Source organism: Lonchura striata, chromosome 3 (genome assembly GCF_050655825.1).
Source record: "Lonchura striata isolate lonStrDom1 chromosome 3, ASM5065582v1, whole genome shotgun sequence".
In the NCBI taxonomy this organism is placed as follows: Eukaryota; Metazoa; Chordata; class Aves; order Passeriformes; family Estrildidae; genus Lonchura; species Lonchura striata.
Genome location: NC_140705.1, coordinates 53,859,658 through 53,886,558, shown reverse-complemented (window position 1 = coordinate 53,886,558; position 26,901 = coordinate 53,859,658). Strand labels below are relative to the sequence as shown.

Below are 26,901 nucleotides of genomic sequence, written 5' to 3'. Positions count from 1 at the left end.
AGATTTAAGAAAAAGAGAAAAAAGAAGAGTGTTTCACATTTACATTCACACCATGCAGAGTAACTGGTAAGCACTGATGTTTTTCAGATGAGCATACATTACTTTGCCTGCCACATGAAGGCATTCTGTAATTTGTAAACTATTTTAAATTCTACTGGAATTCCAGTTTTCTGTTTTATTTAAACATCTTGAAAGAACTAATATACAATGCTAAAATTTTTGTTCACAGTCTTTAGTGCATCATACTGTACAATTTTTAATTCTCCCCATTCCCTGTGTAATTTGAAATTCTAGCATTTTCCACAACTACTCGCTACTTATCTGTCACATAGTATGCTCAAAGCAGCATTCAAGGAGTGAACACTATTTTTGCTGAAGATTTTTCAACAAAATCTGTATAAGAAAGTATTTCCACAGCTTTCTCCAACTACAAATGACAAAACCCTAAGAATTAAAAGCGCCTGAAGTCTTAGGAAAAGAACATTTTCAGCATTTTACTGGTATAGAAACAGATTCAAGAATAAGAGACTATGCCATGGCTGAGAATGGAAGCCTGGTATCTCATTTGGCTTCCTCATTTTGATTAGACTGGGGAATAACAAAAAGAAATAATCTAAGTATCTATTCCTGATTTAGATGTTCTTCTGCACCATAATAAAAGTTAGATTTAAGAAATTTTAAGAAAACATTGAGGAAAGTTATTTTTAAATGTTTCAAAAACATTTTGCTCTACTTACTTAGCTAAGTATTTTACCAACTTTTCACCATTCAGGAACTCATATTCACAAAAATTAAGTGGTTCTAAAAAGAATTGTTGCTCATATATACTTGCCAGATAACCCCAGGCTGGATTTTAATAAAGCACACAAGAAAAGGGATATCTTAAAACATGCATACATTAAAATAAGCATGACATGTCATCATGCAAGCAGTACAGGCAAGCAAATGCTATATTACTTATACAACTAAAAATAAAGACTTCAATAAGGTAACTCCCTAAAATGTCTATAATAAAAAAGCAGCATTTCAATATTTTGATATATATTTAACTTAATGTTAATCTGCTGATAACAATACAGTTTGCCAAATCTGACTGTTCAATTTCCCCTAACATTTTAAGAAGACAAAAGACTAAACATGAGAAATTAAGCAATACTTTGTCTACAACAGATATTTAAGCTATTGCTTATTATTTGATATGTAATGCCTCAGACACTCTAATCTATTACCAGGCTGTAAAAATAGAACATTTTTAGTTTAAGTATCTTGCTATTACAGTGTTTTCACCAGATTCTTCAAGTACATTTCAATGTAAATACACAACAATGGTTTAATACCTTTAGTAGAACAAGTCTATTACAATTTTTGAAAGATACACACAAGCTTACAATAAGTAACTGCTACGTAAGTTATTTATTCATGTAAGGTCATTTATTCATGCAAGTTTTTATTCATGTAAGGCCATTTTCTTTAGGTTCAGGACACATTAGTAAAATACTCTGCGACAAGAAGAGTTCAGGTAAATAATCCTCATGGACCCTATTCTGAGAATTCCACAAAGAATATAACATATTTTCCATGATCACATTTACAGTTTCAAGTAATTAGTAATTTTTAACCATTTTAGCCATCACTATTTAGAAGCAGTCCTGAAATATGAGTCATTATAATTATAACAAAAAGTCCTTAGTATTTTAACAGCTCAAATTGTTTTTTGTATCTGTGTGAACACCTAGTGTCATTGAATCTTGATGTTCCCCGGTACAGTGATCTTCTTGGGCTAATTCTGCATTGTTAGAAAACATTCTTCCTTCAGTCAGTCAAAATGGCTCCATTTCCATTTCAGACCTTTCATCCATTCGATCCCTTGCTTTTGTATCTAACAAAATGCAAACAAGCAAACAAACCCCCAAATAATAACCCAAAAAAGAGCTGCCTGGCCAATACCCTGCATATTTCACCATTCCAGGTGGACTACTATTGTATTTCTGAATGCACCTCCCCTAATGCTTGGACCAAAGAAAAAAATCTCAGTACAAAACACAAATATGTTTGTTTCCAAATTAAAACAAATCAATTTAAAAAAAAATAATAAAGAGCAGCCTTAAAATTAAGCTCATGATTTCCTGAAAAGGACATAGTTAATAATCTTTTGTATGATTTCTTGAAGTTACCCTGAGCTACCTCCCAGCTCCTTTCCCTCACTTTACATGGAAAGTTTCCCATGCTTCTACTCATTAGTGACTCTAACTTTGCTTCAGTTTTGTATGACATAGGGCAACCACAACTGAAAAAAGCACAAACCAGTGATTTATATGAGATTATATTTTCCTGCACTGTTCCCTTTTGTATTGCTCAAATATTGCAATACTATGGTTCCCTTTTACACAATGTTGCATATTAAAATAAAAGAAACTTTTAAAGCCTGGACTTAAAAATACAGAACTGGTCAGGGATGTGGATGTCCATCAGAGCATTGGCTATCATCATCACTATGACATGATGAAGTCTGAAATCCTGAAAGAAGCCAGAGAAACAAACAATGAAAGAGCACCACTGGACTTCAGAAGAGGCAGAGATCTGCTTGGCAGGATTGTACAGAAGACTATTTTAAAGGGTAAATAGGCCCAAGAAACCTGTCTCTCTCTCCAAGGACTTCACACCAAGAGAATGAGGCATGTCAATGTACAACTAGTTAGGCAAATGTGGATGAAAGCCATCATGAATGAACCAGGGACTCCTGACTCAGCTCAAAAAGGAAAAGGAGCTAAGCAGAACGTGGAAAAAGAAACTTCACAGACAAGGTATGTAATGATATTGCTGTAGTATACAGCCATGGAATTAAGAAATCCAAAACTCAGCCAGAGAAATGAACTAGCAAAGGCAACAAGAAAGGCTTCTCTATGAGTACAGGCAGGAAATGCAAATTATGAAACTGCAGGGAATGGCTGATGGCAGGGTTGCTGGTTTATCTAGACCTCAATAAGCTGAAGAAGATGGGCCAACAAGATGCCATGAAGGTCCACTAAAGCAGGCACCTGAGACAGAGCATCTCTGTGCACTAGTTCAGATCAGGGGCTGACTATCAGAGCAGCTTTGCAGAAAACCTGTGAGCTGAATGCGAGTCAAAAATGTTCCCTGGCAGCAAAGGTGGCCAGGAGCACCCCAGGCTGCCTGAGCAAGAGGGCAGCCAGAAGGACAGGGGAACACACCATTCTCCTCTAGTGAATACTGATGAGAGCATGGGCAGGCTGCTGGGTCTGCTAGGAATCTTTCTACATGAAAGGCACTCCCATACTGCAGCAAGTCCACCAAACCAGGTACTGGCTGGACTGCAGCAGATGACATTCAAGGAGCTGAGTGAATCCATTTGCTCAGTCTTAAGAACAGAAGGAGAGATTTTACTGCTGTCTTCCAGCAGTTAATGGGAGGATATGGAGGGGATGGAGCCAGGTTCTTCTCGGATGTGCACAGGAGAAGGACAAGAGGCAGCAGGCATAAGCTACAAAAGGAGAAAAATTCCAACAAAGTATCCATAAAAAAAAAAAATTACTATGAGTGTAGACAATGCTGGAACAAGCTGCCCAGAGACATTGTGGTATCTCCAGCCATGCAGATAATCATATCCTGAGCAACCTGATCTAACCCACCCTGAAGTCTGGGGTACTCAGTCTGCATGGCAGCCTGAAGTCCTCCGCAAAGAAAACTATTCTGTAAATTAATTCTACTGTTCTGAGACTAAAATCTAAAATTCAAACAAACCCACAAAGCAAACAAACAAACTACCTAACACCAACACGAAAACATATTCACAACATGTATGTCCCAAATTTCAAACATTTTAAAAATTTTTACTTCAACAAGAGAAATCCTACCAGGCATCAAAAGATAAAAAGTTGTTTTAAATGCCACATATTTTCTTGTGAGATTCCTTTCAAACATAAACTACAAGTAAAATACATTAGTTTGAATTATACAAAAATATTGACATTAATCAAGAGGAAATAGGCACAAGACAGTGTCTAATATCAAAATTGCAAGCATAGCAAAGGACACCTTCTGATGACAGATAAATAAACTGAAAACAAAAGAGTTATGATTTACTTCAGGAAACTCAACCAGTGTGAAAAATGTAAGCAAAATTACTACTCCAATATAATTCAAATTTCTAAACTGCAACCAGCTCAGAAGCACTGACTTTACTGATCTCTGTAGGCACCTACATGACAAAAGCATGGCAAAAATAAACTATTTTTAGAAATAAAAAGACCTAAGAATATAAGACCATGACAGTCAATGACAGTATTAAAATTCTTAGTGAGACAGTAATATAATGCTCTAAGTGGACTGCATTTTCACACTTTTGAGATTTCTTTGGGATTTTGTGCATTTGATTAATTCTGTCTGTATAGTGAGGCAGTGCTAATTTATGCCTTCCTACGGGGATGATGGCTGTCTGTGCCAGCACCACAAACTGAATCAAGAAACTCCAGAGCTAAAACCTAACAGGCTACAGTCTCTTAACTCAGAACTGCAGATTCATGTTTTATTCATAAAAGCAGATACCTACACACCAGCTTTTCAAATACATCTTTTTGTCATTTAATATTTTTATTGAAAAAATTACATCTCTTACCTTTAGGTCACTTCCTGGCAAAGTACCTATGCCATCCTTCCAGTCCATTGCACTAAATACATCAAACTCCTGACCATTTCCACTAGATGCAGATTCATTCATGATGCATGTACTGGAAAAAAAAAAAAAAAGTTATCTGAAAATTCTGTAAGTGGTTTAATGCTTGTATCACCAGATATTTCTTCTAATGCATTTCACAGATTTGTATCAAATGCTTCCCTCTGCACACTGGCCACGTGGACAACTGATGACAAAGGTGATAATATACATGATGTAATAAAAGTAAGGGGAAATCTTTCTGAAACTTTGAAAATAATACTTGTTTCACAGACTAGGAGGCAATGGAGCTGTACTGGAGAGAAAAGAAAAATTTCAAACTGCAAATAAATTGACACAAGGAAAACATGTCAAGTACACTTAAAAACATCTGTTCTAGGAAAGGCAAGACATGACTGCATGCCTCTAATAAATACATTAAGCACTGATTAACAGAACTGTGTTTCCTTAATACTGGATAGCATGCTGATGTGAATGCTTTCCCTAGGTTCAAATTAAAATTTCAAAATTAATTTGAAACTGTCAGTTTCCTGACAGAGGTCTGACTCAGGACACTTGAATATTCTTTATCTGTTTCCATACAGATAAATTTTGAATTGCATTTATTAAAACTTATTTCCATGTAGAGAAGCACATATATACACCAGAGAAACCTACTGCTTTGCAAGAATTTACTTTACCGGATCCCTCTGTTTCCGAACAGTGAGAGAAGTTAATATTTACCTCCATATGCAAGAAATAATGCATCTGGACATCCCTCTCTGTGATAAAAAATTTGACAAGCAACAGAAGTGCATTGCACTTGCCTCTGACCCCTGGCTTCAGCTCACCTGCCACAAAAACACCATCAGTTGCACTGAACTGTAAGTGTTTCTAGCAGCCAGTTGTGAGCACCACCAACTTCTTCCTTTCCACTTCTCACAAACCCAGCAATCCTTAAATCTGTGGCCTGGCAGCACCTAATTTACTATTTGTGCAATGTGTAATCTGACTTATTAATTTTGTTTCTGAAGAACGGCTGCACTATTCCTAGCAGCTGAAATAAAGTGTGGCAAAATTAGCTGTCATTGTTCATGAACTATTAGCAAAACCTCACCACTTTTGAAATTTGCACTTTCTGAACTTTTTGCAATGTAAACTCTCTGAACTTTTAAATGAACACTTTCTAAGCCTCATACCCCATATGGAGATTGCAAACTTTTGCTGCAAGTATCAATACTTGAAATTCAAATAGACAGAGAATTTCCTCAGAGTTTAACCCTGTTTTCTAAAACGTAATTTCTAACTTAGGTGCCACTCTAATCTGCAAATACTCTCTGGAGATCTTGACTTTTCACAAAAAAACAAACAAACCCCCCCAAAAAACACAAAAACAAAACAAACAAAAACACCAAACAACCAAAAAGGTGTTATTTGTTCACTCTGATAACAAAAAAAGTTGCAAACCAAGCAGAAGTAAACTCAGGTCATATAGAAGCATTTTATTGAAAGGCTGAGGGGAAAAACACTTAACTTAGTTGCATGAAAAACAATTGAATTTACATTGTATTAATCAGAAAAATAGTATCAATCACTGTAACATCACCACTACAAACACATACTAGTTTGGTTTGGGGTACATAATCTGAAATCCCTTTCATTTCTCCTTGGTTTCGTCTTCATTTCTAGCATAAGTCTAAAATCCTAAGCAACTCACCCCATGAGTTCTTTCATTACACTACATCAACTACACAGTTATCAACAAGATAACAGGAGCTGGACCTCAGTCAGTATCCACTGCTAAGAGTAAAAGCCTTTGCATTCTCCTTTATTTCATATGATAGGCGGGGTTCAAAGAATGCTTTTTTGAGCAAACTTCACATCTTTCACATGACAAGTTTGAAGTAAGAACGAAATGGTTCAATGTGTCTTTTCCTTTCCCTTTAAGTAATTCTCTGCGAGAAAATATTGAAAACCGTAACAAAAACATACAAAAATTAATTTTAAAAACCATCAATAAATCTAAACAAATTCAGTGCAAACTGAGAAATTCCCCAAAGCCATAGATCTCATCTTTTATAATCACAGGCAAAATCCACCACCCTACCTCAGGGCAAGCTCCTGCAACACAACTTGGAATCTCTGCTTGATCTGAGCACCAAGTACCACTGCAAACCAATTCAAGCAGGCTTCACCAAACTGAATTACAGCACAGTGGCAGAGGCACAGGCCTTTCCTCAAGAATACAAACTACTCCTGCTAAGGAGTAGCTGAAAAACGGGATCTCTCCAGGCACCCGTGAAGTTTTAAGGACACAAAACATGCTGGTTCAAGCACATTGGTGGAACAAGCTCCCCAGGATTAGTCTGGCTAAGCAAACACAAAGCTGTGTTCTGCATTAACTGAAGTCTCTAAATAATTTTAAATTATCATTCTATTTAGAAGACACTTCACTCAACCCTCCTGTGGTTTATTACAGAAAATATGCTCCAATGATTTCTGTGGAAGGTATGATAGAAGCTGGGAAAAGACTTGGAAGGCTGTGGAGAAATGCTACCTCTCAGCAGCTGCTGAGAGCAGGGAGCATCGGACAGCACAGCTGCTCCATCAGATGCTGTCATCTCCCTTAGTGCCACTCCCATTACTGACATGAAAATTACTTGGGGGCTGGAAAACTGAAAGAGTCTAGCCTACTTAGGCAGGGAGTAAACCATGAAAGGTAATGAAAAATTTGGAACAGAAATGTTCAGGGCATACTTGTCTCAAGAAAACATACAAATTCTGACTTAATTGCACATAAGAAACTTTCCTCAGGTAATAAACTGCAATAATGATACATTCTGAAGATGTCTAAAGACATTAATTATTGCTTTCCTTTTGAAATTAACTGAACGTCAAAGGCACAATCTGTGTATGTTTCACATTCTGCAGCCTTCAGAAGTGTTTTTGGTGGGAATGAAAAGGTCACAGAGCAACGCTGCGAGAAATTAATTTACAAAAAGGAAACATTTTTAACAAAGTATCTGTTTCCAGATTTGCCGAGTTTGAACAGATGAAAGTAGGCCTTTATCCCTCTTCTAATGATAGTAAGAAACAAGATACAGACCAGTAAAATTGTTACAGCACTGAGGTACTAAAAAAGGAAGAACTCATTGCAAGAGCTACATCTAAATCTCAGAACAAAGAAAACTAAAGAATGTCTTATCTACTCCTTTAATGTTTTGTTTTTAAAGCTCTGATGTAGTTCTCTGAACTAGTATAACTCCTTCTATAATGATTTCATCTGGTATCATTGCTGCTGCTGCACTGCCAGAAAAGTAGTAAAAATACTAGATGAATAAGGGACCTGCCAGTGAATGCCATCTAATGTGAAGGAAAGGACATAATAGTAAGTACTTGGAGCAGTCATCTTCTAAAAGCATCTCCAAAATCTGCCTTTAGGGATGGAACTATCTTGGTCCTGACAGCCTTAAGAGAAGTGTGCTGCATATTAATATTTCAACATTAGATTTGTTTCAGACATATGTAATAAAGCCATTAAAATAAACAAGCTCATTTAATAAGATTAAGACACATCCTTTAGAAAAACCTTAAATTTTACCTATAGGTTCAACAATAAATGTGTACCTCACAGAAGGGATACTTACTGAGAATAACAGCACTAAAAATTGGATGGTTTAATCTGGTGAGAGACTGTCTAAAGATATAAAGGAAAGAAGCAGGACAGAATATGCCAATTAGACTTACAAGTAGTTTTTGAAGTAATTATAGGGTTATGTAGTGAATACATCAGAAAGTAGTAATAGGAGTCTTTCTTCCACTCAGTACTTTAAAAAACTACCTGACCCCTACCCGAATTTTTAACATCTAAGCTGCTAACTGTGAAATGCCTGTATGATTTCTAATCAGTGCAGTCAACTCAATACTGGTCACTGGGCAGCAGAAAGAGCTCAGCAGTAAAGTCACCATCATCGTTGCAAGGCTGGTATAACATGTCTGCAGTAATTTGCCATTTCTTCTTATGCATCTCTCTGTATTTCTGAGGATTTCTGTAGCTGCCTTGACAAGACAGCCTAGCAGATTTGCCCCATACTGATCCTCTCCCCAACTGACAGCTCCTATGAGGAGACCCAAAACTGGGAACACAGAGCCAGAGAAGATCACAGCAAGTGACACCAAGAGTGAGTTCCAAGAGAAAAAAAGATCCCAAGAGAGACAATATCCTTCTGCAGGCAAGCCATGCTCCCTCTTCCCCACTGGAGTGGGTGACACTAGCATTGATGGATGTTCAGAAATAAAGGCAACAGGTTAGCATTTTTGTCCTAATACTGTATACATTTACTTTAGACATCTCCAAGGCTGCCTGGTGTAGAACTCATGAGCTAAAAGGACACATTTTCTCATACCCAGTAAATAAGGAAAACAAAGTGGATCTGAAGGAAAAAACTCAGTGTACCAGAGCTGCAAATACACCAACTTCTAGACACCAGGACAAGTATCCACTTGGCTTAGTTTTATTTAACATGTAAGAATGTGAATATTACCAGCACTGACTTGTTAAGCTCCCAAAGCCACATGAAGCAAAATTACTCCTTGCAATGTAAATTCCCTATATTTGACAACAGTAGTGATTTTGAGCTTCATGACACCAAAAGCAAAGCCAATTGACTATAAACCACTGGAGTGAGCCCTGCTTCTCTCTTCACAGTCCTCTCTTTGAGCTGGGCACACCTCATACTTGTCTCTTTCTCACCCTTCATATTTTTGCACCAGACTTTTCACTTACAGAAAAACAACCACAAGAGGAACAGTGCAGGAAATGGTAAAATTCTTTGATGCTACCCACCACATTTTAATATGTGTTTTTTCTTGTATTGTTTAAAGGTTTAATTATTTAAATATTTCATTAAAATAAATATTTTCAGATGCCCATTTTCCTCAAAAAATCTTATTTTTCATTGTTTGGAAACTACTAGTTCTGCCATGTTTCTATTCTCTGTATCAAAAAGTTGAGTAAATTTCACTATTTTGCCTGTTGCTCATGAAGTTTATTACAAGCAACATATTTTAAAGATCAGAAATAGCTTTAAAGATCAGACACAGCATTAAATTCTTTGCCACTCAAAGGTTGTAAGAGGAAAAGGACCAGAGTTCTTATTGATGATGTTCCCTTAGCATTTTTTACTCTTATTTTACCCACTGCTACTCTTCTGACTACTACGTGCTCCAAGGCTACTGTGTATGTTCACTCCTGCTTCCCAATATTTTGGCTTTAAACCTTTTTTTCCCTACAGGAAGAATCTAGCCACAAAAGCATTAAAAAATACTCTAAAACCTGGGTCTGGACCAGCACTTAAAGGAGGTTCCTGCTGTCCTCATCCGAGTCTGCAAGGTAACGCAGTTATTGCTGCACCATTGCTGGAGACTGGGTAACAATTACACACAGCCTTCATCTACTGCCTCATTTTCAAACAGACACACATTTCAAACAGCCTCATTTTCCACAAGACACTACAACAATAGTTATCCAATACCAAAGCTATTCTGTCATCTAATGAAACTTACCATGTTTATAAACAGCCTGTACCTCACACTAGAAAAGCATTTCCTCTGCAAAGCTTTCATGGTCCCCTTATTTGTTATTGTCTGTGCAGGCCTCAGTGGAGATTTAACAAGATTTGTATACAACAACTTTGAAAAAGACTTTCCTATGTCTTAAATTCTCTTAATTGCTTGAACCAGGCACAGAAAGTTACAAAACACTTCTCTGTTTATTTGTTCCTTCTTCCTTCCCCTATGCAGACACCGCCTGCACCGAATCTTCACACCTCCTATCACCTGACCTGTTTCAAATTGTTATTTCCTACCCAAAGTTAATACAATATACATCTGAGCATCTCTTTTGTCTGACTCATGCCCTTCTCTTCCTCATCTGCCAGTTATTATCACATCCCATAAGCTCTGCTGTTCATAAACAATTAGTTCACCTTTTCTAGCTCCTAAACACATGCAGCAGGAGGCATTTATAGACTCGCCCTTCTCCCCCATTCATAAAGAGCTGCTGGCATCTCCCATTGTGATGAGCGGTCCTACTACTGGAGCACTAACAAGCTATATGACTACACATTTTCTTCAGTAAGCATCATGCCAGCTCATCACTGATTCCTTACACCCATCACTCACAATCTATCATCCTCCTTACCAGCAGTATCAAAAAACAGACAAGATAAAATTGAACAGCCCACTAAAACTTAACCATCTCTCTTCACAGAACAGGTGATGTCAAAAAAAAAAAACCCACAAAAACTCAACAAGTTATTAGAGGAAAAGAAGTCATCACAAGTTATTGAAACTTTTAAAGTAATACTCCAAAAAAAACCTCAGTAAACTGAAAAGATACGCCAGAGTTTATTACCATTGGCCAACTGACAACAAAGACCATCTGAGACGATTGCTTCAGCCGCCTTCACTAGAGCACCAGTTCAGGAGATCACAGCCAAAGCTGCTGAAGTCTCACCAGGAAATAACGCCTACCCGGCACCACCCGGATAGAAGTGGAAAGCTCTGCTGCCTTCAGCCACTACATTCAGGGAGTTTCTCTCGTACAGATGTTCATCACAGACACTTCTGGGAACATGGTAGCCTTCTTGGTAAAAAGCATTGGCTCCTGAACAGCTTTAAGATTTGCACTAAGAAAACTGTGTTACAATGCTGAGCACAGACATTTCCAAAAATGACATAGGCTAAACTTTTTATATCATGAGCCTTATTTATGCTCACCACCTGATTTTTGGCACCCACGACTGAGCATCCATTCATGAGTAGAAACAGCAAAGATATCAGTCCAGTGCCACTCAACTATACGGAAGAAATAAAGAAAATAGAACAAAACTGAAAACGTAACTCCTGCTGCCTTTCGCTGTAAAGCTTTTACACTGCGCTGCTAGAGCACAGGTAATTAAAAGACATGGAAGAGGCCGTGACCCTCACGCCCCGGGGGAAGCTGCCGCATCTCCAGGGGCCTCGCAACGCGCGCACCGCTCCTCAAGCCGAAAAACCCCGGGGGCTCGAGCCGCGCTCCGGAACGGGACAAGCGGCACGGCCGCAGAGCGCGCCCCGCGCCGCTCCCGCGCAGGCCGTGCCCCGGCGGTCCCGGCAGCGCCCGCCCGGAGCCGCCCGCGCCGCTCCCCGCCCGCCGCCCCTGCGCCCGGCGCGGCGGAACGCTGCGGCGAGGCCCGGCGGGCGCGGCCGCCGCTCCCCGCGCCGGCAGCCCGCGGCCTACCAGCAGAGGTCCCTCCTTGGCCAGTTTTGCGGCGTGTTTTTGCTGCACTTGAAACTTTCTGGAGAAAACCCGGGCTCAGGTCCGCGTCTTCCCCAGGCTCGGGCAGAACCGCCGAGACAAAAGCGCCCGCCCCGCTCCTCGGGAGGAGCGCTCGGGGAAAGCGGTTCTCGAGTGTCTCCGTTTCCCTCCCGAATTTGCCTTTTTATCCTTCGCCCCCGCCCCGGGCAATTAAACCGAGCGGGGGAAGAGTGCCCCCCTGCCCCGGCGAGGGGGCGGCGGTGGGGGCGAGCGAGGTGCGGGCGGGGGTGGGAGAGGAACTGGGTGTTAAGTGTTCCTGAGGAAGTTGCACAACGAGAGAGGGACTCTGCTTGTTTACCGGGTCCCTCGCTTTTTTTTTTTTCCTTCCCACCCCCCCCCCCCCCCCTTTCGCCTCCACCCCCCGGGACCGGGATCCGGGAAAAGGAGGTTGCCTCCGAGTGAAAGGAAAAAAAATTTTAAAAAAATGTTACCTTCTCCTCCCTCCTCCCCTCCCCCAGCGCGGAGGAAAAGGAGGAGGAGGAGGGGGGCGAGCTCTCTTTTTTCTAGGGGGCTGCGGGGACTCGCTACTCGGCCGCTCGCAGGCGATGTCCGGGCATCCCTCGGCAGAGAAGTCACCCCTTCCCGCGGGAGGGGCCGGCACACGCCGCCTCCCCGGAGGGCTCGCCCCCGCCCGGCCCCGCAGCCGCCAGCGCCCGGCCCCGCGCTGCAACTTTTTCTCTCACGCTCTCGCGTGCGCCCGCTCCGACGGGGAGGGGGGAAAACCAAGGGGGTGGGGAGCGAGCGCCGCTGCGGCCCCGACGCGGCGCCCCCCGCCCCGGGCGCTCTAGCCCCGGCAGCCTCTCCGAAGCCCCGGCCGGGGGCGGGCGGCCGCTCCGCGGGAGCGCCTTCCCGTCGGCCGCCGCTCCCTCCCCCCCTCCGAAAAAAAAAATCGCTTTCCGCCCCCCCCCCCCCCCCACCGAAAAAACACCGCCCCACACGCGCTAGCGAGAACAAGTGTGCCTATATCCTGTTGTTATATGCACCGGCTGCGGAGACGGGGAGGGAGAGACGGGCGTGTGCGCGGGGGGCCGCTCCCCCACCCCGGCCGCACTTCAGGCGAGAGCGCGCAACTTAACAGAAAAGCCGCGTCCTATTCCTTGCCCCTGCCTGCCCCCCCCGCTCCCTGCCCCCGTCGTCGGCAAAATACGCACTCACGTGTATGTGCGCTCACTCACACCGCCGGCACCCCGGGGCCAGCCCCCGGCAGCCCCTCGAGGCCGGCCCGCGGAGCCGGCGGCGGTGACAGGCGCCGGCCCCCGCCGCCGCACGCAGCCCGAAGCGGGCAGGGGCCGTTCCCCCGCCGCCTCACATGTCTGCCGCAGCGAGCGCGGCGCACGCACCGCACAGAGGCAGGAACTGAGCACTCGAGCAAAAGACTTTTTTTTTTCGTCTCTTAAAAAAAAAAAAAAAATTGCTACAAGCTTGCCTTTTTTTTTTTTTTTTTTTGTATGTGTATGTGTGTGCAAACTTTCCCCAAAATGGCGGAAATTGGGAGATGGTTATATTTTAAATATCTCTCGCACACAATCACACAAAGTGCAGGAGCGACGGAAAATACAAACTCTCTGCTGCGCGCTGGTAGAGGCCTTCGCACACGGGGACCCACGGCACATTCAACCGGTATATCCCGGCAGCCGCCACCTCTCGCCGCTTCCGACCAAAAAACCCTTTTTCGCACCCCTCTCCGCTGCGCATTGCCCCCTCGCAGCCCGCACTTCTCCCCGTCCTTCAGCCTGTGCGAACAAAGAGCCGGGGCTGCGGAGGGGGGGCTCGGGTGGCAGCGAGCCCCCTCCCTCCGCTCCGCTCCCTCCCCGCCCGGCGCTCACATGCACACCCGTGCCCCCCCACCTTCTCCCCCCGCCGCCCGGCCGCGGCACCCGCATCACATTGTTCCCAACAGCACGGCGGTGCCCCGTAAGTGTCATTAAATGCAGCCAACTGACAAGCTCATTGGTGGGGCAAGTCTGCAAAATGTCTCTCCCCTTCCCTTCCCCCTCCCTTTGGAACCCACTCCCCCCCCCAAAAAAAAAAAAAAAGAAGGGCCCCCCCAAACACATTTCCACAGCTCCCTCCCCCGTGTATATATATATGTACATACACATACGTGCGTGCGTGCCTGTGTATGTATATAAATATACAGCGCATATATATATACATGTACTCCCTTCATGTGTTTGGGAAGAGAAAAAGAAATACCAGGCACCTCTCTCTTTCTTTTGTTCCTCTTTCACACTCGTACACTTATGATTTAGTGAGATCCCCGGTGCCCCGGCCGCTCCCCAGCCACTTGCGAGTCACTTGCCCACTTTACCCGGCATTAACTTCCATCCTTTCTGCTCGAGGTGGTCGGGGAGAAGCCCCCCTCCCCTTCCCCAGATACGTTTCGTAAGGGAGGGAGAGGAGGTGCGTCTCTCCCTTTATCTCTCGCGCTCTCTCTAACTTTCATCCTCACCTAGGGGGAAAATTAAAACCCGTCACCAGCCTTTGCCATCGCGGCTCCCTAAACGGCTTGCGGATCAGATCGGAACCCGCCGCTCCTTACCCCCCCAAATTCTCTCTTTCTCCGTCTCTCGAGTAGTCCTGACAAATATGGTCCAGGGCTGCGGGCACAGTGAGCATGCGCCCGCGGAGCCAGGGCTGGGGAAAGGGGAAACTGCCGCCGCCGCCGCCGCCGCGGCTCCTCTTCCTCCCTCGCCTGCGCTGCCGCTGCGCCCCGGCCGCCCGCGGCCGGCACCCGGCAGCCGCCAGCGGCGGCGGGCATCGCCCTCGCCGAAAACGCGGCTGCCGACGAGGGCTCCGGCGGAGGTGCATCCTCCCCCTGATTTACTGCCGACGCTGGAGGAATAATAAGGAGACTTGTGCAGCAGTCGCGCGCTATTTTGGGCGCTTTCAAAAATAACGCCTTGCACTTTTCGGGGAGGGGGAGGTCCGGTCCTCGGGGGTCCTGCCAGGTCCTGCTAAGGTTGGGTGGTGGGCGCCGGGGAACCGGGGAAAGCCTGTCTGTGGCTCCTCTGCGCAGAACAGACCTGGGGCAGAGGCAGAACAGCTGGGCACCAGTAAGGAAAGAGCGGGTCCTGCGGGAGAGGGGCTGCCCTCCGCCGCGGCCGGCGAGGGCATCCTCGAGGAGATGGTCAGAAGCCAGGCAGCGCGGAGCCAGGCTCCTCCTGCGCTCCCGAAATATGGGGTGCCTGCGGTATGGACACATTCCTTGTGATGGGCCTCATCTGGTTTACAACCTAGCCAGCTCACCAAATAAAACTAGTCTCAGATGTGCCACCTTCTTGAATACTCTCCATCGGTGCCCTGTATTCCTAAAGACAAATAACATCTTCATTTATTTTCTGTCCCTCGTTCAGAAAACAGTGAAAACTGATGGCCCTTGTTGCTTCATGGGAATGCCCAGGATGAACTTCACCTGCAAGGATAACTGTTTGGAGAAGAACATTACACAGCACAGACCTGTATGAGGCCTAAGTGTACTGGGAAAGAGGGAGGATGGAGGATTGTGATCAGATGTAAATATGATACTTTTAAAACTGTATATACATCTATGTATGCAGTTTGAGGCAAAGTATAAAAGAACACAGAACACAATCTTCATTATACTAATCCTAAATTTTTTTTCAGACCACACAGCATCTCCCTAAAGTACTTCTGTCCTGAAGACAAAAACTGACAAAGTAAATTCTGAATTTTTGATAGTTTGGCATATTATTATATATCTCTTAAAATAACTCTCAAATCTCAATACATCTTTTGTTAATCCCAGTAGTGATCAATGACCATGCTTTGTCTTGCTTTTATATATGCTCCCTTCTAAAACTACACTTCCAACTTTGGCCAAAATTACTAGAACAGAAATAATGATAAATACTAATAGTCAGCCAGTAATAGGTATTAGCTGAATATCAATAGAAATAAATACAAATGACAAGACTAAGTACAACCTTTTTAGGTATTATGGATGCATACTGTATTACCCTCTGATCCCCATGATGGGGACAGCGTTGCACTGGACACAAGATAGAAATGCTCCATCTCTGATAAGACTTCCTAGCCTCAGCTTCTGCTCAGTAGAGAATTTACTTTCAGAACGTGTATTAAAATATTTAAGAACCGAGCTTGACAACTCCGCTCCCTTAAACTATGCCCATGTTCAAACAGTTCAGACAATCAGGCTTTTGCCCTACTATCTTGACAGTTTCTGTCTATTTAAATGATTTTTTTTCACAGCAGTAAAAAGGGGCTCATAATTAAGTATTTACAGAATTGGTGCCTAAGCAAAATACATTATAGTTGTTTTATTATGAGCAATGATGATAAAACACCCCTTCAGCTCAAATGGCATTGCATATAGGATGCAGTTTTCATCAATAAACATATGTTCATTAGAAATTAATTACAGAAAACAGTATTAACCTAATTGTAATAATTAGTGATAACATGTATTTTAACTCTTCTAAAACACAGATGCAAAAAATAGTGGATGAGAAAATTCTTACTTTCCACCAGTGAGCTCTTACTTGAGGAAATTTATGTGTTAGAAACAAAGAATAAACTGTAACAGAAGTCATTCAGCGCTTTTTTTAAAATTATTTCCCAATGTTCCCAATGTTCAATGTTGTTGAAATGTTTTAAGTCAAACAGTTGCCAAAGAACTAGATTATTCTATTGTAGCATTAAATTAGCTGGGCTCTGCAGAAGATACTCAAAGAATGGTGCAATTTGGTGTACTTTCAAACTCTTTAGGATGCTTGACCTGTACTGATTATTCTCCAGATGATATTGATGTTTTGGGGGATGGTATAACATACCCTGCTAAGAAGATACATTTCTAAGAGTACAACTGAACTAGTTATCTGCCATTATTTTATTTATGCTTGAAAGACTTTGTCCCTTTCCTCTGAAAATCTTAAAGGGAAACATAGTCATATGTGTGACTATAAGAGGGTAGCCCCTTACAGAAAAAAAACCTCCATGAAGGATGTATATTGGAAGCTGTAACTGAAACCAAGGATTTGAAACAGCACATAGCTGCCTTATGAATCAAATTGATAACACTTTGATTAAAATAAAAGGACATATGAAATTAATAAAGGTACCTTCTGTTCTCTGTCTCTTCTTCGATCCTTGCCCTAATCATAGTGTGTCAGCTCATGATGTATAATAAACCCATTATTTTGTCAATAAAAATTTATTGGATAAAAATAGATTAAACATTATTCACATATGCTCTTTAAACATTAGTTCTGTTGCCATTTTATTTAATACTAGAATTCCATCTGCATTCCAAAGGCAGAGAATTTCAAACACTTGTTTTCTATATGTAAGTATGGCATTTAATATGATTTTGGCAGTATGTTTAATGACAGATTTTGGAGTAGCTAAATTTGATCTCTCTCTGAGTATTCTTGTAACTCGTTGAATAGGTGTTTGTGCTGTAGCCAAATACTGATTATTTTTATAAGGGCATGTGCATGAACATCCATCTACATGGCTTACAAAATCCAAATCTTGAGTACCATTTAAGGGGATGAGAGTAAAGTAATGTACATTATCCATTCAGTTTGCATATTGGGTTTGTGTGATCTAATGGCTCCTCAGGAAGTATCTACATAAACCGAGAAAAAGAGAATCCATATTTACATTTTACCAAAAAATTTGACATTTCCAGGATCTTGATTTCTATGATTAACATGCCTTAAAGATGGCCTTATTAATCAAAAATAGCCTGCATGGGACTTTTTATCACACTTCTAATAACCTGTGCAGCTCATTGTGTGACCTTTCTCACCAGTGACGGTTATCAGTCTGTCATGTGATTCTTCCCCAACCTGGAGGACAGGAAAGAGGGTTTGAGGGCAATCACTGGGGAAAAAAAATATATTGTAATATTATGTAAAGCTCTAAGCCAGGAAAATGGAAGTCTTAAAGCTTTAAGAAGTTGAGAATGAAGAGAGAATGTATATGTGGTTATTTACCAATTGAAGCGAGCATATTGCAGTCCATGCTGAATCCTCTCAATAGTACTGTCTCCCTGTCCAGAGAATTTGATGTCCACACTGATGTCCACAACTTGACTTATTATCAATGGAATCAACTGTTTCTGCCACTCATCCTGGAATATTTATCAAAGTTGATACAAATGTCATGCTAAACTGGAGAGCCAGTAATACCTCCTAGTTTTCAGATCTGTGTGCCTGCCTGACTGGATCCTAACTCCCTACCACAGTGAGACTTGGGTAGGAAACAGCCTTTTTTTTTTTTCTGGGAAGAACACTTGAGCATGAGTACTTGAAAGGAACTGCAGTATTTTCCAAAGACATTTCAGCCCAACCTGCTTTGGATGTAGGTGTAGTGCAACCTGGGAGAACTTGTTTCTGAAGCTATTGATGAAGCCTTTGAAAATTCCTGCTTTCACAAAGTTGCAAGACTACAGAGCTTTCCGGAGTTGGTCTTCATCCTAAAGAAATTCAAAGGCAGATAGGGAAGTTATGGGTTTGTCAGTTCAGGAATGAATCCAGAGCCATGTTACATATTAAGGGTTTGGGGAGCATTGGACCAGAATAATGAGTTGTAAAAACAGAAAAAGTAATTTGCAAGCATGAGTCCAATGAAAATTAGGAATATTGATGAGGACTCCTGAACCAGAAGAAGGCTGAAGTTAGAAGCTTGGACATGTGAGTTGGACATTAGAGGAGAGCTTGGAGCAATGGCAGATCTTAAATGAGTTGAAGGAAGCAAGGAGGAAGTGGCCCCAGAGACAAGAGGTATGAAGACACAACAGGGATGTGTGGTCTGGAATGGATGATAGGCCCAAAGAAATGGGTAAGAACAAAGGTCCTGAGGGAGAGGAAAGGAGGGGGTAGTAAGAAAAGAGACACACCACAGAGGAGGACAAGTGGTATGGAAAGGGGCAAAGTGTAAGTGGGTCAAGAAGAGAAAGGGGGAGGAGGAAGCCTGTGCTGGGCAAGGCTGGAAGTAACAGGAGATTTGCAGTCTTTAAAAATGGACTTTCCTAGATGTAGTTTTAAGGGATAATAATGAGTAATATCGTGGTTATGAGTGGGTAAGAGGGTAACCACCATGGCTTGTTTTGGCACAGAACTGTATTCATGCATGCTCTTTCCTAAGGTATGTGGGCACACTCTGCATATGAGGACCATTATCATTTCCCATAGTAGAAGACTTTGACTCCAACTGTGCATAAGATTATAACAGCCTTGCAGCAAAGCATTACTTTGGACAGTCTGTTCAGGCTGGATACTCCAGACCTGTCATCCAAAAGCTAGTAGTCACTCTGAGAGCTAAGGCTGTATTTTTAATATGCACAAAGTAGGCAAGTTGATGAGGCAGCACAGAATAAACATCACTCTTGGGAACAGAAGCTGAATGAGAAAGGGTTGCAGTCTTCACTTCTTAGGTGGAAAGCAATTCGGTTGAAATAGGCAACAAAAGCAGGGGTTATGTTAATAATTGTTTGTAGAATTTTTAGGTCTATAACTGCTGCTTAAAAATATCTGGAAGTGAATAAATAGCTCATCCTGTGGGTCTACTTGGACAGCAAAGCCTGACACCATGGGGAAAAGAGGAGGAAGTCCCATCCAAGGTCCTTAAAATACAATGGCAGGGTGAGAACTTGCTCTAACTTGCTCTCCCTGGAGAGCAATAGAACAGTTTTCAGAGCAACGTGTGTCAGACTTAGTGACTCACAGCCACATGTGGATATTCCTAGTAAAATATAAATTGGTCCAGCAGTAGATGAAAAGGAAAGAATCCCAAATATTGTTTGTATTAGACGTAATAGCAGATGACTCAAAATATGCAAAGACTCTTCTTTCTTTATTTTCAAAACTTTTTATCTATTAGTGTGTTCAAACAAGTAAATGACACCCTTTTTTTCCTTTATTTTTCAGTACTGGTGGTGTCAGATTGCATATACTGGGCAATACATGCTTGATGTATGTGAGATAATGCAGAGGTTTTCTCTGAGCAAACAGATCTCTCCTTGTAGAAACTAATGCAAAAAAACTGATGCCAACAGTTAAAGGCAGTAGAAGGGAACCAGAAATGCAGCAAACATTGAACAAAGTGTTTTTGGACATTGATAAGAGGTTTTCCTTACCTGAGAATTCAGAATTAGGATTGCAGCAGAACAGATATCCACTAGGCCTGCCAAACGTGACTGCAATTAAAGCAATAGACAAAGCATCTCCTGTTTGCTGTTAGGTCCAACAACCCACGTAGAACAACAAGAAGTGAGTCCTTTATAACATTTTTCCAGTGCTGTTGTGTCCCATGGACACACAGCAATAGCATCCCCCTCTTTGACGAGCAACAAAGAACATTAATGGAGCCTGTTTCTGCAACTGACAACGAATGGACTATTCAGATTCTGAGAAATTTATATTCCATTGCCAATGATCCTGAGTCATCAGGCTTTGTGGAGTCAACTCATACATTTCCTGTGCTGGCATAGTGGGCATTGTGCTCTCATTGATCTATATATGTAAGTGAATATGTAAATGTAAATGTAAATAGTAGCTTCAGTCAGTAAAAGGGAGTTTTTATTCTGGACTTTAAAGCTATGTGCTAACCCCTCATGCTAGGAAATCAATCTGCCAAAATCTCATTTATTATCTAGAATATAATGACAAGTGCGAACTAATATTCTTAGTAAAATAATTACAGACAATAGTAAGAGGTGGGAGTACCTGTTTGCTGTAGAATTCAAGGTTCGACAAACACGTTTCAATGGAGAACTCCGTCTCCTGGCTACCACAACAAAGCAGGCAGGATATTCTTTCTGCTTTGAGCACAGAACTGTATACGTTAGTAGTCTGTGCAGGCTGATGTCTATTTGTGGAAGAACCAACTCATGTTGGTTTACATTTGCAGTTTCCCACAACATGATTTGATTTCAATATCCACTGATAACAGAACTGATGCATGCTCTTAAGCGTTCAAGAGGAACTTAACTTCAGAAAAGATACTTTTGCTGAAGCTAGTTCATTTTCACATGTTCCAAGATAAGCTTCACGTGGCACTTTACATCAAGCCCTCCTAGCTTCTTACCCCCCGGGTAATTCTTGCAAATCAAAATACTCTGTGCCTTAAAGTTTAGAAAGAAAATGATGCAGCATGGGAACATCAACTGTATAATCATTAATATCATTATAGTACTGTACTGGGGAACATATCTACCCTTCTTTACATAACCTCCAAATATTTAAACTGGAAAAATGAAGTTAAACTGTAGGACTTTTAGATTTGCAGTGCATGAGCACTGCATTCACGAGTGTTGATGAGTTCTCAGGGAACATTTAAAAGTTCCAAGAAAACACAGAAGACTTTAGGATCATGGGCTAAAAATGGATGATGGACCTTTCTGGCTCCAAAGAGAAAGTCTTTTACCCTCTCACCACTCATCCAGGGATGCATGGATGTAAGTAGCAGTTTCATAAATATATTTGTTCATCCTGAAAGCACCATGCATATTCCTCACCTTACAGAAATAATTACAGTAATGGTGTTGTGTAAGTGTACTGCTAGGCACAAATCTTACCTCAAGCTGTTATCAATGGCTAACTTATGGCACCTCTGTTATGTGCTGAGTTTGGAGCTAAGACTTTAAAGAAATCCAGTGGAGTGAAGAATGTCCTTTAGGGTGGGACTCAAATATGTACATTAAAAGTTTATTGCTTTTATTAAATGTACAGTGAATTCAGATATGCATCTTACAATACAGCCTATGTGAATATCTGAATTGCAATTCTCAGCTCAGAAATTTTGGTTAAAAACTGTCTTGTACATTATGATGATATCTTTCCATTCATAATATTTTTGACTTCTGCTTTGGATGAGATAGTTGTAAGCAGCAATCCAATGAAAGGGAGACACCACCTAAATATATCTTAATGAGCAAGAATAGTATATTCTCTCATTATATATATATATATATATCTATATATATATATATATTTACTTATTTATTTATATTAATCTACTTAATCTTTGGTAACTAGTAGGATTGTTCTTCTCTATGGAATTTAAGCCAAGTTTCAGCTGGGGACAAATAATTGCATTATATAAGCACACATAAAAATAGACTGACCCACATCTATAACAACAGGATCATATTGTAATAAAATGCTATTTCTTGTATAATTTCCTGAAGGCAGAAATCACCTATATAGATGGATTTGTGTAAGGAAAGCCATGTTATATTTGCCTTATATGCTTGTTTACATTCATGTGAGCCAAAACATGAACTGTTTCTTTTTTGGTGCAGTTCTGTTCTGTAATGAAGATGGGTATTCAGGCCTGAGTATCATTATTTGCATTAGTATCAGAAGATTGGTATAAGATCACATGATCTGAGAAGAAGAATCTACATACAAAAAAGACTATGCAAAATTAAGATTTTTTTGTATTTCTGGGATAGGCCACAGTGCTGTACAGTTTTGTTTAGGTTACTACAACCCATCAGAATAAGGCTCTACTGAACACAGTTCTGCACACATCAGGGAATCAGCAGCTGCAGATTTAAATAGGATAAGAAACATTATATAAACTTACTGCACATGCTGCTTCTCCTGTTGTAGTAGCTAATATGTCAAGACATGCTTATAGAAACAGACACATGCATATGTGCATGGCAGACAAGGTAGGTGCTCGGCTGGAATTCAAACCAATGTGTATTTACAACTGCTGTTGCCACCCCTCTCTTGCACAGCTTGCAAATTCAAAAGCTGACATGGTATATTCCAAATATTTTAAGTTGTAGTTCTCTTCAAAGCTAAAAGATAGAAGCATAACATGGTAATTGTGAATATTTAATACTTTACAATTCTCACAGACTAATTTTATCAAACAATATTTGTTCCTAAACCAACAGACTGTGTACAACAAGAACACCTTTCTTTAACTATAGTTGGCATGACTGGTGCTCAAAGCCAACTTATGAATCCATAATGCTTAGTTAACTCAGAACTAGTTTTCTTCACAGTGAGAGCATGATATACTCCAAGGTAATGAATATTTTCATATCAATTTCTATTTTAAATTCTTAATTTTATTGTCTATAGCATTTATTTATTTATTTATGTCACAATAATTTTTTCAGAATTCAGAATAACAGAGAAATTCTCTCCACTATCCTTTCATAACTGCCCCGTAATTCTAATAGGTAAAAAAATAAATGTTGGTAAAAGCTAAGTGTGGAAAATTTCAGCCTAAAAATACTTCTTTAAGTAATGAGTCACTGAAAATAGGGAATTAGAATGAAAACCATTTCTAACCTTGTTGCATTTGCCTCCTTGTAGCTCAAATATAGAGTTCACAATAGGAAGGGTGTGTGTGTATGTTTCTGCAGCCTAGACCTGGTTGCTTAACCAATAAACATAACATAACATAAATCTAACCAGTCAAGTACAACATAGAAAGAGGAAAAACTGTTTTGTTTTTTTTCACTGCTTAGCTTCTCTACATTAACACAGATGTAAAAGTAGCCACTTGAGGCAAACTTAGGCTCTAGTTGCTACCTGAGCTTAGCTGAGAGAGTTTCATTTCATCATGAATTGACTTAAACTTATTTCAGCTGACTGTTAATAAGAGCCTAACTCAAGACTTCTCCATGGTGTAGAACCCAGATCTCTTTGAACTAACCAAGAGCACAAGGTAATCTTGCGCTGTTTATTGAAGAACCATCCAAACTTTTTCTTGCTTCTGTTCCAAAGTGGACCGAATTAAAAAAGAATTTTGCATCAGAAATTTGCACTGTTTTAAAAGAAGTTCAACATTACAGTCACTAGGGCACTGATACCTCAAACAATGTGACTGCCTTATTCTTTATGTATCTGCATGAGATTGCAATGGTGTGGGTTTTAAAGTAAAATAAAATTCAGAAGATAAAATGCATTTCTAAATCCACTCAGTGACTGGTCAGTCAAAAGCCCACAGAGATCAATAGGGCAGTAATTTGCAATGGGAAGTGGGCTCAAAAACATTTATATAATTTTGAAAATTTTGCCCAAGTCTAAAAACAATCTATTTTTTCAGAGCCAAAATGTCATATGCTTAGTGGATCATCCTGGAGCTTCAGGAAATATCTCTGACATTGACTGTTAAGAAAAATAAAAAGTCATTGTGTTTTACATATGTTTGGCATCAGGAAAGACTGATCTCTCAGACCAGAGCTATGTGAATTGCAGCAATTAAACAAAGTCATTGTAGCCTTTATACAAATCTGTTGAGTGTAGCCCTCTCTGCAGACCCCAGTGAGCAACAGAGATTTATCTGATCTTACAACTGATATTTCCTATTAGACTTACTATCAATAGCTTTGTGAAACCTTAACTAGCAACTTCCTAAAAGGAAACATTTCAAAAACTGATCTATAAGCAAAGTGAGAATCCTGCTGACAGATTCACCTTACCAGGGCATACCATTCACTGCACTGATTTAAAATCTACCTGAAATTAATTCTACACCTGACAACCGTAAAGTATAGGAAATCTAGTTTAAAACATAGTTTTCAAATTGCAGAAAGGAAGAAATCAAGTGAATCAAAGTCTCAATATGTGTCCTTTTTTTTATTTTAATGTAAGGATGACCATTTAACAGCAAGGCTATTAAGTTGCAGATCACATAACAAAAGTTTAATTTTCTTGGCTATATCTGTTCTCAACTTCCAAATGTTCTGGTGCTCCATGTCAGCTCAAATGTTCCTTTGTTGGTCATCCCTCAAAACTCACCCAGTGTGATGCAGCATAATGTCAGTCCAAGCAACTTGCAGAGACTTTGCACAATTGTGGAGCTTGTGAGAGAGCAGCTGAATTTTACCCAGGTCAGGAATGCACAGCTGGGAGATTTCCCCAGCTCCAGTAATGCTCCCATCCCCACTCATCCACCCCAGTCACTCCAATCACATGTAACTGAAGAGATCCTGTAGACTCAGATGGCAAATTTAAAATGTCTTTGTCATCCATGTATAAAAGCCACTGTGGACAACAGATAGCTCATTGGGCATGGTTAAACAAGACCTCCCTTTTTGACTCCTGAACCCAGACTTTGCCTGAAGTTCATCTGCTTAGTAACTATTCCCAGCAAGCAAATACAAAAGTATTTTTTTATAAACCCATTGGCGGGAATCACTGCTTAACCCAACATCTCCCATGCCCCTCTGGCAGTTCAAACACATGCTGCCTTGAGTGTGAGGATATGATATTAGTCACCTGGTCTTTTACAAGCAAAAAAAAAAGAGTAAACTCTTGACACACACAGATCCAATGCAGGAAGTATTGGTGCTCTTGGACTCAGCAGAGTCTGAGCAGTGAGCTCTTCCAGGCAGCTCTTCACTGCTGCAATAGGGAAAATGCATCAAAGGAGTCACACAGGACATTTTATAGTGACATCCACTGGATGGCAAGTGATTAGATTCTTTGAAAATTTAGATTATATCATTGAGATATCATTGAGGTAAAAAATAAATGTCATATTGAGTCTTGTCAAGTAGCTTAAAAATCAGCAGTTTTGATTTCAAGGTGAGAAAACATTTTGCTTTTTCAACATCATAAACATTCATTCATATGAATAGAAGCTGAATGAAAAAAGAGTCTTTGAACTGTCTAGAATAGCTACTAAGAAACCTAGGTGAGTGAGGAGCAGTCTAAATTAAAACAGACAGAAGTATGACCTCATCATTATTATGCATATAAGTATTACATATATCAAAATATGTAACAGTTTTCTTATATAGCATAAACACTTTGATTTTTGCAAACTGCTGAAAAGGTGGGCCTCAGCCTTGAGTAATTGTGTGAGGATGGTAAAAAGGTACTTGGAAGGCACTTTTTAGGCATACATTTTTGTTTTAATACTATTCATCTTTTTAAACACAAAACCTTGAAGTTGGTTTGAGGTTTGTCACCTTGGAAGTTATTCCACTGGAGACAATTAATACACCATGCTTCCAACTGTATATAGTATTACTGAATCAGATAGCACAGTCTGTAGTGACTTCTAAACAGCTCTTAGAGTAACTTTGTCAAATGAGTTTTGGGCTGAAAAATTTCTTACTAGGTGCTTTTTCTTAGCTTTATTATTTTCTTGTTTGTTTCTCAATTTAGATATAATAATGTAAGCTTTTATGAGGAAAGAGGTAGACAAAAAGAGTGTCATGTTGCCCATGTTGAAAATGTTCTGTGGTTTTACATTAAATTTTTTACTCCATCCAGTTGTTGAGGTAAAAATATTAAATTTGACAGGAGTAGAGAGCTTTTTGCTAGAGAATTATTCATGCTGCTCCTCTTTAAATCTATTAATGTTTGAAAAATTTTATTATGCAAGTGTTCAGAAAATACTAGCTAGATATTTAGCTGAAAATTCTGAAAAGTCTGTCTGCTGTGGACTCACTCAAGGCTGCAGTGACTTAATTCTTCCTATGATTGCATCCGAGCTCCACAAAAAAGTGTGCCTCTCAGGGACCTTTCTGTTGACAAGGTACAGAGGAAAAAACAAAGTAATTTGAATACAGTGTAGACAAAAGTGAAATTTAAGAGTTAGTGGTTATGTATGTGCAGAAAGAAATGGAAGGAGTGTGATGAGCAAGAGGGTGGGACAATGAATTGTCAAGGATATATGCAGGAGACTGCGACTGGGAGCTTGTGTCGAAGATGAGGTTTAGAGGATGACAAACAACCATGGTGCACAAAGGAAGAGAAATGAGGTTAGCTGAATAAAGGGCCAGGACAAATATGTGTGAAGAAAATTAGATGAAGGTTTCAAGGGAAGAGGTCAAAAATTGACACCAATTCTACCAGGTATTAGATAGTGCAAGAGGGCTAACCTGTGGTTTGAAAGTTGGTCA

The 26,901-nt window shown here is 40.7% G+C and overlaps 2 protein-coding genes across 9 annotated transcripts in view; one reads left to right on the top strand and one right to left on the bottom strand.

Moving 5' to 3' along the window:
- The window catches only part of L3MBTL3 (L3MBTL histone methyl-lysine binding protein 3), a 77,801-nt gene extending 63,072 nt beyond the window's left edge, over positions 1-14,729 (bottom strand). Inside the window, exons 1-2 of one of the 8 annotated variants that reach the window (XM_021540729.4) lie at positions 14,575-14,729; positions 4,637-4,748 (exon numbers count right to left, since the gene is read on the bottom strand). In XM_021540729.4, coding sequence (XP_021396404.3) covers positions 4,637-4,748; positions 14,575-14,651 — 189 coding nt within the window. In that variant the 5' untranslated portion in view covers positions 14,652-14,729. Of the gene's footprint in view, positions 1-4,636; positions 4,749-11,954; positions 12,192-12,463; positions 12,722-13,183; positions 13,319-14,235 lie in introns of those variants that run through there. The other 7 variants (XM_085575141.1, XM_021540728.4, XM_021540732.4 and 4 more) reach the window with 7 other exon arrangements.
- A 430-nt stretch (positions 14,730-15,159) lies between these two features.
- Positions 15,160-26,901, top strand: part of TMEM244 (transmembrane protein 244) — a 31,744-nt gene continuing 20,002 nt past the window's right edge. The window contains exon 1 of the mRNA XM_085576218.1: positions 15,160-15,225. Within this exon, the coding sequence (XP_085432344.1) occupies positions 15,160-15,225 (66 nt within the window). The remainder of the gene's footprint in view (positions 15,226-26,901) is intronic.